The 17,619-nt window shown below is 51.5% G+C and overlaps 2 protein-coding genes across 7 annotated transcripts in view; both read right to left on the bottom strand.

Annotated features, from left to right (window-relative positions):
• Positions 1-310: 310 nt before the first annotated feature.
• On the bottom strand, positions 311-10,655 carry DDOST (dolichyl-diphosphooligosaccharide--protein glycosyltransferase non-catalytic subunit). The gene is made up of 11 exons (XM_001161661.5): positions 9,725-10,655; positions 9,409-9,519; positions 4,613-4,699; positions 4,188-4,291; positions 3,952-4,046; positions 3,139-3,232; positions 2,748-2,896; positions 2,152-2,299; positions 1,376-1,496; positions 1,146-1,252; positions 311-1,053 (listed from the first exon to the last, which is right to left on the bottom strand). Exons 1-11 carry the CDS (start codon positions 9,927-9,929, stop codon positions 904-906), a joined length of 1,371 nt encoding a protein of 456 aa, XP_001161661.1. The 5' UTR covers positions 9,930-10,655; the 3' UTR covers positions 311-903.
• A 175-nt stretch (positions 10,656-10,830) lies between these two features.
• KIF17 (kinesin family member 17) overlaps positions 10,831-17,619 on the bottom strand; it is a 54,436-nt gene continuing 47,647 nt past the window's right edge. For 4 of the 6 annotated variants that reach the window (XM_016955419.2, XM_016955436.3, XM_016955430.3 and 1 more), the window contains exons 14-15: positions 14,736-14,853; positions 12,545-13,292 (exon numbers count right to left, since the gene is read on the bottom strand). In XM_016955419.2, the coding sequence (XP_016810908.1) occupies positions 13,114-13,292; positions 14,736-14,853 (297 nt within the window). In that variant the 3' untranslated portion in view covers positions 12,545-13,113. Of the gene's footprint in view, positions 10,921-12,544; positions 13,293-14,735; positions 14,854-17,619 lie in introns of those variants that run through there. The other 2 variants (XM_054680318.2, XM_054680319.2) reach the window with 1 other exon arrangement.

Raw genomic sequence — 17,619 nt, 5'->3', positions numbered from 1 at the left:
GCGTCAACATGCAGTAAAGGTTGTCTTCAACCGAGCTGTTCTAGTTTTCTCTTCCCCAGCACTGTCATCTAGATTTTCCATTTCAGTGATTCCCACCCCTCGGTCTACTAGCAACAACTTTCTTGTAGCCTTTGAGGAGATGTTAGGGAGAACCATCAATCATTTCACAGTTAAAGAAAGACAGTCCAGTCCTAGGCAAAATTTCATGAAGCCACTTAGGATTTTGTATCCAGTCAGTCATCACCCACAGCAACCCCCACCCACAGCAACCCCCACCCACAGCCATTAGCAAACCAGGACCGGGGCCAGGTGAAGTTTGAGGGCGACATCTCGCTTTATTTTTATTTATTTATTTATTTATTTTTTTGAGACAGAGTCTTTCTTACACTGTTGCCCAGGCTGGAGTGCAATGGCGTGATCTCAGCTCACTGCAAGCTCTGCCTCCTGGATTCATGCCTTTCTCCTGCCTCAGCCTCCCGAGTAGCTGGGACTACAGGTGCCCACCACCACGCCCGGCTAATTTTTTGTACTTTTAGTAGAGACGGGGTTTTACCGTGTTAGCCAGGATAGTCTCGATCTCCTGATCTCGTGAGCCGCCTGCCTCGGCCTCCCAAAGTGCTGGGATTACAGGCATGAGCCACCGTGCCTGGCCACGTCCCTATTTTAGAAATGAGAGTGACTGCACATAGCAAAAATGCCACTTTTAGCAATTCAAAGTGGAAAACCTTCTTTTATATAAAAATTATCCCGACTCCCACCCCTTGGCTCTCAGTGTTGCATCTCCCACAGAGGTAAAGTTGTGCCATTTTCCCACGGCTTTAAACAAAGCAAAACAAAACCACCAATCCTAATAACCCCCCTCCCTGCCCCGTCTCCACGCTGTGCGGAGAGGGCTCTAGCCCCTCAGTCGGACTTCTCCTTCTCCTTCATGTGCAAGAAGACGATGCTGAAGATGAAGAGCCCCAGCATCATGGAGAAGGCGCTGGCGTAGTAGGGGTAGGCTGAGGGGATGAAGCGCTCATACTGCGTGTGCTGGAGTGGCCGCACGGATACCTGCAGGAGGACAGAGGTGGCAGGACCTGGCCACTGCAGAGCCCAGGCAGGGCACATGCTAGCTGAAAACAGAAGCTGTCACCTGTGCTTACCTGAGTGGAAGAGTACAGGTGTGTGTAGCCTAGCCGGTTGTAATCCACTTTAAACTGGAATACACCATACACGTCGGGCAACTTGAACTGAACACTGTATTTGCCACCTGCGGAAGAACCAACAAGAATAACCGGGAGGGGTTTCCCAGAGCTTTTCCTGGTTGGGCCTCGAGAGCAAGTGAGGCCTGAGGCCGTTTCTGGCAGCATCCTCGTGCAGGAACTACACTCACCTTTCTTCTTCAGGAAGGTCCTCACAAAAGGATCAATGCGGACAAACTCCAGCTGAATGTCATCGCCATCAAAGGGGACCCATTTGCCATTTGAGAGCTGCTGGATCACGATGCTATACTCCTGAGATAAAAGGCCAGGTTAGCCAGGGCTGACCATGACTGGAGGCCTTCCACCACCTGCAGGCAGAGCTGCACTTAATTCCCACCCGACGAACATGGCAGGAATGCCCAGGAGCTCAGAAGACCTGCAGATGCCCCTGCCACCCGGCCCTGATCAGTAACCAGTCTCTCTCCTCAGCAAGGTTAATCCCCCAACACAGCATCTCTGCCTCTTCTCTGAAGGCCCAGATTCCTTCACACAGTATTCATGGCCCATCAAAGTCTGGACCCAAACCACCCTCCTGCCCCGACATGTGCCAGGCACTTTCAAGCATTCATGCTTCCATATTCGCTTTCTCTTGCCTAACAAATTCATCCTAATGACCTATTTCTCTTATTAAGTCCAACTTCCTGGGCAGAGTTAATCAGTGAAGCCCCTCCCACTGCTGCCCCCCATAGCAAATACACACACCTCTTCAAAAGAAGTGCTCCTATTAGGACATCAGTTTTCACGCCAGGCTCTGCATCTCACCTGGCATGCTTAGGTGTAGGGATTAACTTATTCATCTTTATTTATGCCCTTTAGGCCAGCACAGAAGTGTTCAATAAGTGCTTCTGAGCTGAGCTCAGTCAGCTTGGCAAACCCTTTGGGCCCTCCCACCCCAAACATCTCTTACCACTAGGTCAGTGACAGTGTAGGCATTGGGTGGGGCTGTCTCGCCCACCCGATGATGGGACACAGGCCCCACACGGAGGACACCCTCCTCCTTGAACACCCAGCGGGAGAGAGCCACAGCTAGTTCATAGTTGCCTGTCTGGGAATACCTGCAGGAGGGAAACAGGAGCAGCTTGGGCACCAGAGCCACCTTTCCAGTGGTGCCTGATGGGCAGGACCACTCATGTCCACCATGACAGTACCCTAGCGAAGTTCTGCCTGTAGGCCTTGGGCACCTAGGGACTCATGGTTAAAGGGAACGCAGGAAACAAACGAAAAGATATGGCTGGTTGGTTGTCATCTGCACAACAAATACACAAATTTCAAAAAGGAACGGTGGAGGTTAGGGATCTCTAGATAAGTCACTACTACCTTAAAAAATTGGAAGTGCCAATACCAGCAATATAGCAATAAAGCCCTGAAATAATCTGACAGCACCTGAAACACTCAGCCTCTGACACTTTTAGCTAAAAGCCTCCTTCTTCCCCTTCTGAGTCCTCCCCATATACACAGACTGCACCACCCGGATCCCCGGCCCCTGAGCCTCCTGGCAGCTACCTCTGGGAGCCGGGCGCCGCCTTCTGCACTGCTGAGTTGAAGAAGGAGTCGCTGAAGAAGTCGAGGGAGCCGCTGAAGATGACGCGGGCATTGTTCCTGGCCTGGAGCCCAGCAATGAGGAGGGTATTCTTCCCCACCGCATGTGGATACTGGGAACAAAACGAGGCTGTGACCCAAGCAGTTCCAAGTAAGGGAAAAGCTGCCACGCTTCCCGAACAAGAGGACAGCAGGCCAGACCAAAATGACCCTGGCCCTAGCTGAAGGGGGAGCCTGAGACCACACCGCTTCTGCCCATGCCCCACCCCACCAACTAGTCATTTCCTTCACCTCAGCCAAATGTGCTGTTCTGCTTCATTTTTATTTCAAAGCCTCAAGGTTGTGAAGCCCTTACCTGGGTGATAGGCTTGTCCGGGAAGAAGGAGTAAGAGGTGGAAGAGCCCGTCAGGATGTCCAGCACCAAAGGGTTATCAGGATCGGCCACCATCCTGCAGCAGGACGAGAGCAGCCCAGCACTGGCCCCAGGAACTGAGCCCAAGGACATAGGATCCCCGAGAGCCAGTTCTTCCCAGGAATGAATCCTTTTTTCTTAATTGCCAACCACTTAGCTCTTGTCTTGATATGACAATGGAGTCTGACTTGTTTTTGTTTTTCAGACAGACCTCGCTCTGCCACCTGGGCTGGAGTGCAGTGGCACAACCTTGGCTCACTGCAACCTCCGCCTCCTGGGTTCAAGCAATTCTCTTGCATCAGCCTCCCAAGTAGCTGGGACTACAGGCACACACCACCATACCTGTCTAATTTTTGTATTTTTAGCAGAGACGGGGTTTCACCATGTTGGCCAGGCTGGTCTCAAACGCCTGACCTCAGGTGATCTGCCCACCTCAGCCTCCCAAAGTGCTGGGATTACAGGTGTGAGCCACTGCGCTCGGCCAACTTTTTTTTGTTTGTTTTTTTTTTTTTAAAGAGAGGAGTTCTGTGTTGCCCAGGCTGCTCTCAAACTCCTGGCCTCAAGTGATCCTCCTGCCTAGGCCTTCCCAAAGCGCTGGGATTACAGGTTGAGCCACTATACTCGGCCTTAATATAACAAATTAATCCCATCTATGTACCCTTAAAGAATTACAATTTTGCCTTGATTTCCCAAAAAAATTAAGTGACCCCTTCTTCCCCTAGGTTTCTGCTGTCCTCTCCCTGCTCACTCACTCACCCAACACCTCGAAAGAGGATGGGATTTAGAGATGATTTCCCAACGATGGTTGGGGCCTTCAGCAGGTTTTCAGTGTCAGCCACGATGAGCGTATGCTGCAAAGAGTAGATGGAAAGGTGGGTGGTCAGGAAAAGGTTCCCCAAGCCAGGGAGAACCTCCTCACGCCCTCTTGGCTTTTGGCTAAGCAGAGCTTTGCCATATGTCCCTGAAACCTGGAAGGTGACAGGCCTGATTACCTGGCCAAGGTCTGAGATGTCATAGTTGTGATGGTCAATGACAGCCGTTTTCTCCTCGTCAAACTCAATCCCGCACTCACTGCCCAGCTCTCGAAGAGGGTCACCTGCACAGACCGAAGAGACACCTAGCTGAGCCCTTACAGGGGGGCCTTGGGCCAAGTGTCCTTGGCTTCCCTGTGACTCCCTCTCTGTCAGCCCCAGTGCCCTGCAGCTTCATCCAGCTGGGCTCAGCCCCAAATGGACCCCTGGACAGCAGTGTGGTATTCTGCCTCCAGGAGTCAGATTCTGAACTGAGAAAACAGTTCCCTCACTGACTCCCCAGCTAAGGCCCACCCAGTGAATGCTAATTTGGCAGCTTCTGTTTGTAATGCTCTCCAACTCCCTGGAGAAGTGGAAAGCACCAGAACCTCCCAGGTCGGACTCACCAATGTCGGAGCTGGCAGCTACCAGCACACTGCCTCCACCGTCAATAAAGGCACTGATGGTCTCCACGTTGATGTTGCCTCCAAAATCTGAAAGCAGGCACCAGACACAGTGACCCAGAGGTCTCCTCTCCCTGCTCCTCTGACACTGGCAGGGAGGGGACATGAAGGGCAGAGCAGCCACGATCACTCACAGAGCAGCACCCTCTGGGGGCCACAATGAGGGAGAGGCTTCCCACACCACATCCCAGAACGGGCAAGGCCCCATCCTCGCAGCGTGAAGACTCAAAATTATGGCTCAGAATTAGAAACTTCTGGAGGTTTGGAGGAAACAGTCAAACATCCACTAATTGCACTGGTCAAGTAAGCTGTACACATTTCAACTCACATAGGAAATATGCATTTGGAAATGCCGTACTGCCCATATTTCATCTCATCACCTGCACCTTTCACGCTAGTGATGCTGATCACTGGAGCCAGTTTCCAGAGCCTGTCAATTCCACCCTGTCTAAATGGTCTGAGGAAGAGCACTTCTGCATCTCCAGTGATGCCATCACTTGACAATAGTACTCCCTGGTCTGGCATTAATCCATTTTTCCCTATTAATCCTACAGATTATATCCATGACATCTACAACGGAGCTACCCAGTACACTGCTTTTTAAAAAGTGATCACCAAAAGGGCTCATTAATTTTCAACATTTGTAACTGTGAGATCCTATCCTTTTCTGGTCAATTAATTGGATCATGTGACTACTGCCATAAGCATCTAAAACTAGCACTGGGTGGGGCTATTTGAGGCTCCAGAGTCTCCCCAAAGTGTACTCTGATGTTCAACCTAAGGTAATGAAGACAGTGCTCAGTAATCCATTTATTCATTAAATGAGTAATTCTTGTGAGCCGAGAAGAAAAACAAAGTGGACAATGTGGGAGGGGAGCTCTTGTGCCAAGGTTGTTTAAGGAAGACCTGCAAGTGGCATCTGAGAAGATGTAAGCGTGAGCCAGGCAGTCTGTGGGGTCAGAGGATTCCCAGCATAGTGAACACCAGGTGCAAAGTCCCCGAGGGGGGTGGGCACGGTCACCAGCAAGGGGCCCAGTGTGGCTTAGCTGGAGAGAAAGGAGTGAGCAGCAGGAGGTAAGGCCGGGTGAAGTGAGGGCCCAGGCTGCGCAGGGCTCTGCACCCCACACGAGGGCCCTGCCGTGGGGAGCCGCTGGACGATTCTGAGCAGGGGCCTGGCAGGATCTCATTCCTGTTTTTGAAGGACGATCCTGGCAGCGGGGTAGAGACTAGGGTACAAGGGTGAAAGTGGCCATGGTGATGGGTTAGAAGGCCACTGTGAAAATCTAGGCAGTGAAGAGTGCTGAGCCGACCTTGGAGCAGCAACAGAGGGAGGCGCGGCAGGCCTCCACGCCTTCTGATGGCACAGCCGCAGGGCCTGCTGATGCTTCGACAGGGGCATTAGAAAAGCTCCAAGGAGTCTGGCTGAGCAACCGGAAGGACGGACGTGCCAATTTCTGAGACTGGACAGAGAAGTGTGTCCATTAGACCCTCAGTAGCAGGTGGAAATGACTTTGTAAAGATCTGAATATAAGAGCCCTGTTTTTTGAGGGGTAATCTTCAGCAGAAAACTAAAAGCGCCTTACCTGACTGACTTTCAGGCATACGCAGAAGCTCCTATATTCTCTACCTCTGCCTCTCATGCTACATTCAAAAAGCCATCTATCTACTCTCCTTCGGAGAGGCCAGGCAGTCTTGGACATTCCAAAAGCAGCCTATTGGCACAGTGCAGTGGTTTGCAATCTTGGCCGATTTTGCCCCTCAGAGCAATGTCTGGAGACATTTCTTCGCTGTCACATAACAGGGAAGTGGCCACTGGCATTAATGGGAAGAGGCCCGGGGTGCTGTTAAACACCCTACAGGACACAGGACAGCCTCACTATAAAATTATCCAGTCTGAAACGTCAAGAATGCACCTGTTGAGAAACTCTTGTAAAGTTGACAGAACACAGGCTTTGAAATTGAGACCACCTGGAGTTAAAACTAGGCAAATCCCTTCACCCTTCTGAACCCACTTCCCCATCTATAACAGGAATCCAGTTTTTCCCGGGTATAGAGGATGTGCTGAAAATTTCTTCCCTTGTAGACATGATTGCCAGTGACCTGGGAGCCTTCTGATGCCAGAGGGCAAAGAAGCCACTGGGGCACAGAGAGGGAAGCCAGGCCAGCACTCACTCACCTGAGAGGGTGACAGTGACAGTAGTCATGGGACGAGGGCAGGGCCCTGGGAGCAGACACCAAACCCCTACCCCGAACCCTGCCCTGCAGCTTCCTCCCAAGGAACGCCTGAGGATTTCCCACAGCAGCACCTTCCAAAGTGTGGAACCCACTCCACCAGAGGCAGAAAAGGCAGCAACGCGAATGCGGGAACCGGGCTTTAAATAACCTTGAATCTCAGAGACAGAAAGTTACTCCCCTTCCTTATTTTTCAAGCTTTCTCCATCAAAGAGAATGTCTTAGTTTGATACTAGTTGTTAGAGCTTCTAATGCTTGCTAATCTCCTTTTTCAAGAGGGAACCTCAGGTTCAAAGCCTTTGGTAGGCACCAGTATCTGGCTAGAACTTACGGGTGTTGTTTTTATTCTATTTATAGTTACCTTCTACGTACATCAAGTGATGACACTGGATTTCCATTTTCGGTGGTAATTCTGGGCTCGCTATTGGTTCCCTTTTAAAATGTTGTTTTAGTTTTTTTTCTCTTTTCTTTTTCTTTTTTTTTGAGACAGGGTCTTGCTCTGTCGCTTAGGCTGGAGTGCAGTTGGCATGATCTCAGCTCACTGCAGCCTTGACCACCGAGGGTCAGCAATCCTCCCACCTCAGCTTCCCCAGTAGCTGGGACTACAGGCATGCACCACCACGCCCGGCTAATTTTGTTCGTTTTTTTGTAGAGATGAGGTCTCACTATGTTGCCCAGGCTAGTCTCAAACTCCTGGACTCAAGCAATCCTTCTGCCTCGGCCTCCCAAAGTGATGGGATTACAGGGATAAGCTATCATACCTAGGCTTTTTTTTTTTTTTTTTTTTTTAAGCAGGTCAATTTGAAGAAAAATATTAGGTAGTTATTAGCACAGGAGATACGTAACATGGTAAAAACCATGAAGGACGTGTGCAAATGATTAAAGTTTGGGAAACACTGTTTTACACTCTCTGTCGTTTCTCCCACCAACAGTATCCTCTCTCAGCCCTCTCCCGAGCAGTCTCATTCACTGCTTTTTTCCTTCTGACCTATACAAGCTGACAGTGCCTCCGCTTCATCTTACATCCTGACACAGGGTTTGGTAACTCATTTCAGGTCTTTATTTCCTCAAAAACAGACTGAAAAAACTCCTCCAGGGCAGACTCCCTATCCTTAAGATCTCACCCAGTCCACTGTAAGGTACCTATTTCAAAGTTTCAAACACAGCAAAAACTTGGCAAACACCAGTTACTGCACCAAAGCCTCCATTCACCTGCCCAGTCATCAGAAGATTTCAACTTCTACCAATTTGGGGTGACATCCGCCTAACTAATCTTGCCTCCAAAAAGCCAATTCCAAAAGCACATGTTGCAAGGGAGTTGGGAGTGACACAGTAAGTAACAGAAGCCTAGGGAAAATACTTGAGGGATTCGGTGGAACTGAATCTCACATGCACTACAGAGAATAAAGAAGCCACGTCCCAGTTATTCAGGAGGCTGAGGAGGGAGGATCACTTGAACCTGGGAGGTCGAGGCTGCAGTAAGCCATGATCGCACCACTGCACTCAGCCTGGGGGACAAAGCAAGACCCTGTCTCAAAAAAACAAACAAACAAAAAAGGCACCAATGAAGAACTTCCTAAGCTTCATCAACTGAAGGGAGGAAGGCAGTCCTGTCTTACCCAGACAGGGACAACTTGAGTCTTTTAAGAAAAAGATAAACTGAAGCAAATAAAGAAGAGAATGACTAACATGCTCACCAAAAAAGTATGGCAAAAGAGAAATAGCCAAGGAGCTGGGGATGTTCAGTCTGAAGGAGAAACAACCGAATAAGCTGTGATTATGTGAAGGCTATGCCTGCAAACAAGATAAGCATTCTATCTATTCTCTAAGGTGCTAGGGAGCATAAGAACAAAATAAAGCAGGAGACAATATTTCTTAATATAAGAACTTCTTAACAGAATTGTTCAGTGGTGGAGTGGATTGCCTCGTAAAACAGGAATACTCAAGTATCAACTGGATAATCTGGCCAAGATATTCATTCTGTTAAACGACTAGCCCTCTGCAAGGCTGCTGGACATATTTATCCAGCCTCAAATGGGAGGAGGGGTGGGGTGGTAGATAATTGCTAAGGCTCTTTTTTCAGCCCAAGACTATGAATCTATCTGAATTCTTAAGATCAACTGCCACAATGCACAATGCCTCTTTATAGCAATCCATATTAATAACAGGCCATTTCCTCTTTCCACCCAGGCAAACCCAACCCAGGAGCTTTCCATCTTTTTATCAGGCCCTTTACAGAGTAAACTCCCTTCTCAGCAGAGCAGCAGGGCCCTGGGTTCCATGGTCTGCAGCAACACTTGACTCCACAATCCTTAGCTGTTTCTTTTAGAAAGATGTACCCTCCTAGGGTCAGGTCAGAAATGAGCATTTTCCTTATCTCCGTGGTAGCACCATCCAGGACTGGCAACCCATCCTGTGACCCAGGACATGCCCAAGAACCAGAAGAAAGCAATCCATCAAGTCCCGGGTCTCGAATTCCAGTGCTAGGGGCGACGCGGAACCCTTACCTTCTACCGAAGGGGAGAAAATGATGAGATTGTCATAGAGGAATTCCCCATACTTTATGAGAGACAGGCTGGGGTCATCAGCGGTCTTGAATGTGAGCTCAAAGCCCCGGTCTGGACAAGAAAAAACAGGTAGTTGAGGAAGACGGGACGCGAAGGGAAACCCCTGCTGCAGACATCGCGGACCCGCACGCCAAGCGGCAGGCCAGACCCGGGCGGCCTGCTCCAGGAAAGGGAGTGGGAAGGAGAGTGGTCAATGCCCTCGATGCTGTACCAACCCCAGGCCCCCACACGCTACCCCCTCGGACCCCGCTCTCACCCTTCAGGCTCCGGAAGAAAAGCGAATGAGTCTCCCGCACGTTGAGGTTGTCCAGCAGCACTAAGGTGCGGGGTCCGCTGGCGCAAACCGCGCCAAGCAAGGGCAGCAGCAACCAAAAGAGGGCCCAAGCCCGGGCCGCGGTGCTGGGCCCCATCTTCCTCCTCCTGCCGAAGGACCCAGCACCTGCACACCGGAAGTACCCCATCTACGGTAGCCCAATCGCGGCTCGTGCCCGTGGAGCACTACCCGGAAGTGATCGGGATACGCCGCGGCTGGGCGCCCAGAGCCGCAGCTTTGGCGGTAAGGAGCGGAGAGCGCCGCCGGAAGTGCCCTGGTGGGAGGCGGATTCCTTGAACCCTATTGGTGGGAGTGAATCAAGGCCCCGTCCCCCTAAAGAAAAGGCTCAATCAATCCTAGAGAGACAGCTCTGCAGCCGCGGCCAATCAACGAGGCCGAGCGCCCTTTGCTCCGCCCAGGCCGGCCTCCCGCCCCCTAGTCTGGAGCCCGCTTCCCTCTGGAGCTTGCGGGGTCCTCCCTGGGCTTGACCGTCGCGTCCTGGACAGGGTGTTTGGCCACCTTCTTGCTGGCGGGGTCTTCACTGGGCCTGGGAAGGCTCGGGACCAGGAACTAGGCCCCACCTCCACCATCTCTAGGGAGGAGGGGTTGGAAGAATAAGATCAGGCTCAGGGCACTTGGAGCCTCCTTCCTGCCGCTCACGGCTCCAGGGCCCATGGCATGGACGGGCCTGTGCTGCCCAGCTCGGTGGCCCACGCTGGAGACTGTGGATGGGCAGTAGACTGGCCTAGCGATGGTTCCATTTCCAAGCTGCATCTCTCACTAGCCGTTACCCGGGCATTGCACTTCTCTCCAGGACAGTTTCCCTGGCTGTAAATAGGACTAAGGACGAGGTCCAGCTCCGCTGCTTATCTGTGTGCCTTAGGAACAGCCATTTAATTACCTCATCTCTGGGCTCTTGGGAGGAACATGGCAGGTTTTGAAGCACTTAGCGCCGGGCTAGAGTGAACATCCATTCAATAATGTGGCTCCCACCTCTTCTAGGTTAATACAGAGGCCACCCGGTTCATCTCAGACCTGCCTTTGTCCACCAGGGATTTAAGTAAAAACTACCACAAGCAGCAAGACTTCCACCGTCCTCTGGGTCCCAACCACAATCCTGAGGCCAATGGTGACGGCAACTGTAGAGACAGAAGGTAGCAGTTCCTTTCGGACACTTGTCCACCAACCCAAGAATGGAGCAAAAATCAAAACCTCCCTCCATACATCTTCTTAACGGACTCTACTTGCTCTCCATTCCCACTGGCTCTGCCCCAAGTTAAGCCTCTGCAGAGTTCCTGGCTCCTGCAACCTAACTCCTGCCCTTCCACCCTCGACACACAGTACCACATCCGCCCGCCTCTAATTCAGAGCCAACAGTGTTAAACTGTTAAGAGTCGGCCACAGCACAGGGACACCCCAAGGCTCTTTGCTCTCAGGTCTCCACCTACACTCATCTCAGCAGCCTCGTCCCCTCTCAGTCCTTGCTCAGGGCTTCCATGGAACAGGAATGGCCCAGCCTTTAACACCCTGAGTTCCACACCTCCTGCCTTTTGCTTTGCAGCGCTCTCCGCCAGGAGCGCCCTCCTTACACCCCCATCTTAAACCTCCTGGGATCTTCTCCATCCTTTCTGGGAGCCCCACCCAGCACTGCTCCCTTCAGAAAGGCACTCTTTGTTCCCCATAAAGACCTGATATCGACCAGGCGCGGTGGCTCACACCTGTAATCCCAGCACTTTGGCAGGCCGAGGTGGGCAGATCACTTGAGGTCAGGAGTTCGTGACCAGCCTGGCCAACATGGTGAAACCGCATCTCTAATACAAAAAATTTAGCCGGGCGTGGTGGTGGGCGCCTGTAATCCCAGCTACTCATGAATCTGAGACAGGAGAATCGCTTGAACCCAGGAGGTGGAGGCTTCAGTGAGCTGAGATTGCCCGCTGCTGCACTCCAGCCTGGGTGACAGAGCGAGACTCAGTCTCAAAGAAAATAAAAATAATTTTTAAAAGACCTGATCTCACCGGCTCTGACTCAGGACGTACTGCTGCCTGCCTCTGGCTGGATATCTCTGTAGTTGTCTAAACACCCCCACCCCAGCTTCTCAAGAGTATGTGCTCCTTGGCCCAGGCATGTGGCTTGTGGGGCCTGCCATAGAAATTGATACAAAATAGGGAGGAGGAGGACTAACACAGAGCACCTGCTATGCCCCAGGAGCTTTACATACTATCTCATTTAATCTTCACATTAACCCTGTGAGGTGGGCGTTATCCCCATTTCACAGATGAGGCTCAGAGTGAAATGAGGTTCCAGGACTGTGCCAAAGGCCAAGCCTTTTCCCTTAGATTGTGGAGCCCCCCACAGGACTGGCCTGGGATAGAGTGCACAAGGGGAAGGCTGTGTCCTAGGTACCCTCCTATGTGGGCACAAACAGGGCGGCCTGGATTCATTTCTGGCTATATCAGGACACCCAGTCCCAGCACAGCCCCCAGGACTGTCAAAAGCTGGGCCCTTTTCTGGCCTCAGTGAGACATGGCCCTATTTTCCACAACAAAGGGTCTGCTTTCCTGGGTCACAGGTCCTTCGAGAATCTAATGAAAATTCAGACGCTCTTCCCAGAAGAATGTACTCACTATTATAGGGAGCTGCAGAAACCCTGGAGGTCCCAGGCAAAAGAACCCTTTTTCCAGAAAGAACTTCCCTGGAATAGCCAGGCCACAATGGCAGGGAGGGGCCCCAAGTGACACTGTCAGAGGGTCAGAGAAGGGGAGCTTATCTTAAAAGCAGTTTATTGGGCAGCTTAATGTGGAGTGGCCTTCCTTGGGCCACAGACCAGCCAGGGGTGGGCAGTGCAGGAAGACCTGCTGTGGGACCCCTGTGCCACCCCATGGGGCAGGGCAGTGCTTAGGAAGTGGGGCCAGTCAGACAGAGGCACAGTTCCTTCCCAGCTGATATTGAGCTTCCTCCACGTGGCAGCTGCTGCCCTCTCCATCAGGGCTGGTGAAGGCCGTGAAGCAGGTCTCAGGCTTTGAGGCAAAGACCAACACTGGTGGGCATGGGTGTGGGCTCCGTGGCAGGTGAGCAGACGGAAACACTGATGTGGTATGAACAGCTGGAGCAGGCCTCTCTAAGGAGGACTATACAGCCTCCGAGGGCTCCTGCCCAGGGCGGAGGTGGGCTCTCTGGGGAACAGGGAAGGGAATGTGTCTTCCCAGGGCTGAGGGAGCCCTCAGGCCCCGGAGCGCTGTGTGGCAGGTGGGAGGAGACCTGGTTGGGGCTGCCCTGGGAGGGCCTGGCAGTCTCTACATGCCCATAAGGCAGGCAGTGGCAAGCAGCTGTGCTCACAGAGGCTCACTGCCAAAGTTGCTTTTGCTTTTCTTACGCTTGGCCTTGGTGAAAGGGATGTCGAGGGACTCGAGGCGGAAGGGCCGGGGCTGGGGCATTTCAGGGGCCTGGGTGGGTGGGATGGCAGAGTTGTTGCTGAGTGGGCAGCTGAGGCCTGGTGGCGAGTTGTGATGTGCTGTGGGGAAGAGGGCAGAGGTGCTGGTAAGCCAGGAGTGCGGGGATGGAGAGAAAATGCCCCAAGTGGGTAGGATGGAGAGCCTGGCCCACCCAACTCCCGCCCCCTCTGCCCAGCCAGAGGCCCTGGCCCTGCAGCTGGGACCCCAGGCTCTGCGAGGCTGCTCTGGCTGAGGTCTCAGACCCAGCAACTATGTCTGCATCCAAAGAGGCTGGGCTGGGGAGTTGGGGTTTTAAAGCATCAGACTGAGGCAGCCTGGGATCTCAAGCCAGACAAGTCTGGGTTCAAAGCCCAGCTCCACTGCTTCCTATAACCTTAGAGAAGCTGCTTCCTCTCTGAGCCTCAGTTTCCTCATCTGCAACATGGGCACAATGCCAGGCATTCAATTAATCCTATTTCCCCCCCACCCACCCCACCTTATTCCTCAACTCTACCCATTCTGTCTCTTAAATAACCTCAATATATAGAACTCAAATTTGCTCTTTTTTTTTTTTTAGAAAAAGTCTTACTCTCACCCAGGCTGGAGTGCCTCAGCTCACTGCAACCTCTGCCTCCCGAGTTCAAGCAATTCTCATGCCTCAGTCTCCCAAGTAGCTGGAATTACAGGCATGCATCACCACACCCAGCTAATTTTTTTTTTTTTTTTTGAGACAGGGTCTCACTCTGTCACCTAGACCGGAATGCAGTGGTGCGATCTCGAATCACTGCAGCCTCCACCTCCCAAGCTCAAGCGATTCTCTTGCCTCAGCCCCCTGAGTAGGTGGGATTACAGGCACACGCCACTACCGCCCGGCTAATTTTTGTATTTTTAGTAGAGACGGGGTTTCACCATGTCAGCCAGGCTTGTCTTGAACTCCTGGCCTCAAGTGATCCACCCACTTCAGCCTGCCAATGTGCTGGGATTACAAGGGTGAGCCACTGCACCTGGCCAAGATTTGCTTTTTATTGCTATTTTATTGGAAGCTCTGCGGGCTTTGCTTTCAGTTTTAAAAGCAGATAAAATGAAGTGATGCTTAATTCTTAAAAGCGTGTGTTGCATTTGTGGCCCTTGATAAGTGAAGTCAATCTGCATTTGGAGGAAGTCACAATGCTGGCGTGTGACTCGCCAGGAAGCTGGCGCGTAACTAGTGAGGCCTAAACCCGTGCATCCCCAGCCAGGCCCCTGAGCCATGCACTGAGTGCCTACTGGGGGCCAGGGGAGACAAGACTGGAGCAAAGAGGAGACTCTGTACTGAGCACCAGCCCCCGGGCTGGGCCGTTTCCTCACCTCGTATCACCTAATCCTAAGAAGTTGGTGTTACCCCCCTCATTTTGTAGCTAAGGAAACTGAGGCTCCGAGAGGGAAAGGAGTTTTTGAACCCAGGTCTGTCTGACTTCAAAACTATCCCCTTCATGCCTCTCCCAGTTGTGTGGAGAGGGTGGGGACAGGGGAGGGACACTCACTGAGGCTCTTCCTGGCGTCTGTGCTGAGGATCTGGCTGGCCCGCTTAGATCGGAAGTAGTTGCTGGCAATGTTTTCACTGTTGCTCCGACTGAGCATGAGCCTGTAGCGGTCCTCCTCCTGCCGAGATGCAGATGCCCGTGGTCACGCCCCCTTGTTTGTGCCCCTGGCACAGGGCTCCCCAGCCTCTGGCATCCTGGGGCAGTGGGGGCCGCCCCGAGCTTCCCCCAAGTTGTCACAGGGCTGGAGCAGGCACTGCCCATTCTGGTGTACCCTACACCGTAGATCCTGGACTCGGGGGTGGGATCCCAGGCAGCTCGGGGCCAGGAAGTCAGTCTCCAGCCAAGCCTGCACCCGGCCTCCCCTTCCTTGAGATAGGAAGTGCCTTATTCTGTCCTACAAAGCTCAAAACAGGGTGTCCTGCCAGCTCCAACGGGGGGGCCGGGGTGATACACAAACCCCAAATCTATCACAACATGTTCATAGAATAGGCAATGCGTTGCTATTCTCAGCTCACAGGTACATTTGTGATCATTAGAACTGGAATCCAAACCTTCTTATCACCAAGAGCTATTATTTTTCCCCACTATTATGGACTTGTTTTCTTCAATCTAAATCTCCCTTTTCAGGGAATTGTCCTTCTTCCACTTGACATCCCAGTGGGGTGAGCATTCATAGTGCCCTATACTACATCTGACTCCCACCCTGTTGTTACACAGCTGGACATGTGACCCAGACTGCACCAATCACAGAACCACATCCTCCTAAACACAGTAATTGGTTCAAGAGTAGACACATGACCCAGGCAGAGCCAATCAGAATCTCTCCCCAAGCTCTAGTTTCAGGATGCTTTAAGACAAGGGTTTCCAACCCCCAGGCCATGGACTGGTACCAGTCCCTGGCCTGTTAGGAACTGGGCTGCACAGCAGGAAGTGAGCGGCAGGTGAGCAAGTGAAGCTTCATCTGTATTTGCAGCTGCTCCCCATCACTTGAATTATTGCCTGAGCTGCACCTCTTGTCAGATCAGTGGTGGCATTAGATTCTCATAGGAGGGCAAACCCTATTGTGAACTGCACGTGTGAGGGATCCAGGTTGTGCTTCTTATGAGAATCTAATGCCTGAAGATCTGTCACTGTCTCCCATTACCCCCACATGGGACCGTCTAGTTGCAGGAAAACATGCTCATGGCTCCCACTGATTCTACATGATGGTGAGTTATATAATTATTTCATTATATATTACAATGTAATACTAATAGAAATGAAGTCCACATTAAAGGTAATGCACTTGAATCATCCCGAAACTATCAGACCCCCCACCCCGTCCTGCCCTGTGGAAAAACTGTCTTCCACGAAACTGGTCCCTGGTGCCAAAAAGACTGGGGACAGTTGCTTTAACAGACCAGGCCTCTCTTCCTTTTGGATCACCAATGGCCAGCAGCCATCCTTCCGGCCATGTGGAGAAAGCCTTCAGTTAGCATACCAAGGGAAGCAGGAACAAGAGGTGAACACATAGGCCAGGAGCAGTGGCTCACGCCTGTAATCCCAGCACTTTGGGAGGCCAAGGCAGGTGGATCACCTGAGGTCAGGAGTTCAAGACCAGCCTGATCAACATGGAGAAACCCTGTCTCTACTAAAAATGCAAAAAAATTAGCTGGACGTCGTGGTGCATGCCTGTAATCCCAGCTACTCTGGAGGCTGAGGCAAGAGAATCGCTTGAACCTGGGAGGCAGAGGTTGCGGTGAGCTGAGATCGCACAACTGCACTCCAGCCTGGGCAACAAGAGTGAAACTCTGTCTCAAAAAAAAAAAGAGGTGGCCGGGCGCGGTGGCTCATGCCTGTAATCCCAGCTCTTTGGGAGGCCAAGGTGGGCAGATCACGAGGTCAGGAGATTGAGACCATCCTGGCTAACATGGTGAAACCCCGTCTCTACTAAAAATACAAAAAATTAGCCAGGCATGGTGGCAGGCACCTGTAGTCCCAGCTACTTGGGAGGCTGAGGCAGGAGAATGGTGTGAACCTGGGAGGTGGAGCTTGCAGTGAGCCGAGATTGCACCACTGCACTCCAGCATGGGTAACAGAGCGAGACTCCGTCTCAAAAAAAAAAAAAAAAAAGAGGTGAAGACAGACACAGACCCTGACTGTTTCAGCCCCTAGATCCAGCCGTGCCTGAAACTGGTCCACTTACATGAACTAAAAAATTCCCTATTTTTCTTATGGTTGTTTGCTTTGGTATCTATCGCTTGGAGCTGAAAGCATTCTGACATAACCTCTTTGTGGTCCCAGATTAAGAATGTCTTTTTTCCTGGCAGCAACTTTCCCTTTTTTATGAAGCTGCCAATCAAGCTCTAGACCACCATGAGTGGCCCCTTGCAGCCTGAGTTGCTCAGCCAGAGATGTTTGGTTGGAATTCATTAGCCTAGGAGTGGTCTTATCATAACTGTAAAGGTATATTCTATGTGGGTTTTCTGAAATATTTGTAATGGCTTAAGGCAGAATCAGCTAATTATGGCATACAGACCAAATCTGGCCTGGAGACTATTTTTGTAAATAAAGTTTTATTGGAACACCATTCATTTGTGTATTACCTGTGGCTGTTTTTGTGCTACAGTGGCAGAGTTGAGTGGCTGTGACAGAGACCACATAGTTCACAAAGCCCAAGATATTTATGATCGGGTCCTTTACAGAAAAATTTTGTTGACCCCTTGTTTTGAACAAAACTCTTAGAGTTTCTCTGTTAACTTAGCTGGTAGTTATTGTCCCCAGCAGCCACCAGAGGCCCAGACACAAGGACACCAACAGGGGGTCCAGCTGCCTGGGTCCCTCTCTGGTGGCCCTGCCTAACCTGAGGATCTGTAAATAATAACAACTTTCATATCATTGTTCA

Source organism: Pan troglodytes, chromosome 1 (genome assembly GCF_028858775.2).
Source record: "Pan troglodytes isolate AG18354 chromosome 1, NHGRI_mPanTro3-v2.0_pri, whole genome shotgun sequence".
NCBI classification, from domain to species: Eukaryota; Metazoa; Chordata; class Mammalia; order Primates; family Hominidae; genus Pan; species Pan troglodytes.
Note: the sequence above shows the minus strand (reverse complement) of the source record. Positions and strands in the feature narration are given on the sequence as shown.

Coding starts and splice junctions, on each gene's coding strand:
- DDOST (XM_001161661.5), bottom strand. CDS start 9,929: ATGGGGTACTTCCGGTGTGCAGGTGCTGGGTCCTTCGGCAGGAGGAGG. Junction 9,520..9,724: donor TTTCTTCCGGAGCCTGAAGG/GTGAGAGCGGGG, acceptor TTTCTTGTCCAG/ACCGGGGCTTTGAGCTCACA. Junction 3,233..3,951: donor ATCCTCTTTCGAGGTGTTGG/GTGAGTGAGTGA, acceptor GTCCTGCTGCAG/GATGGTGGCCGATCCTGATA.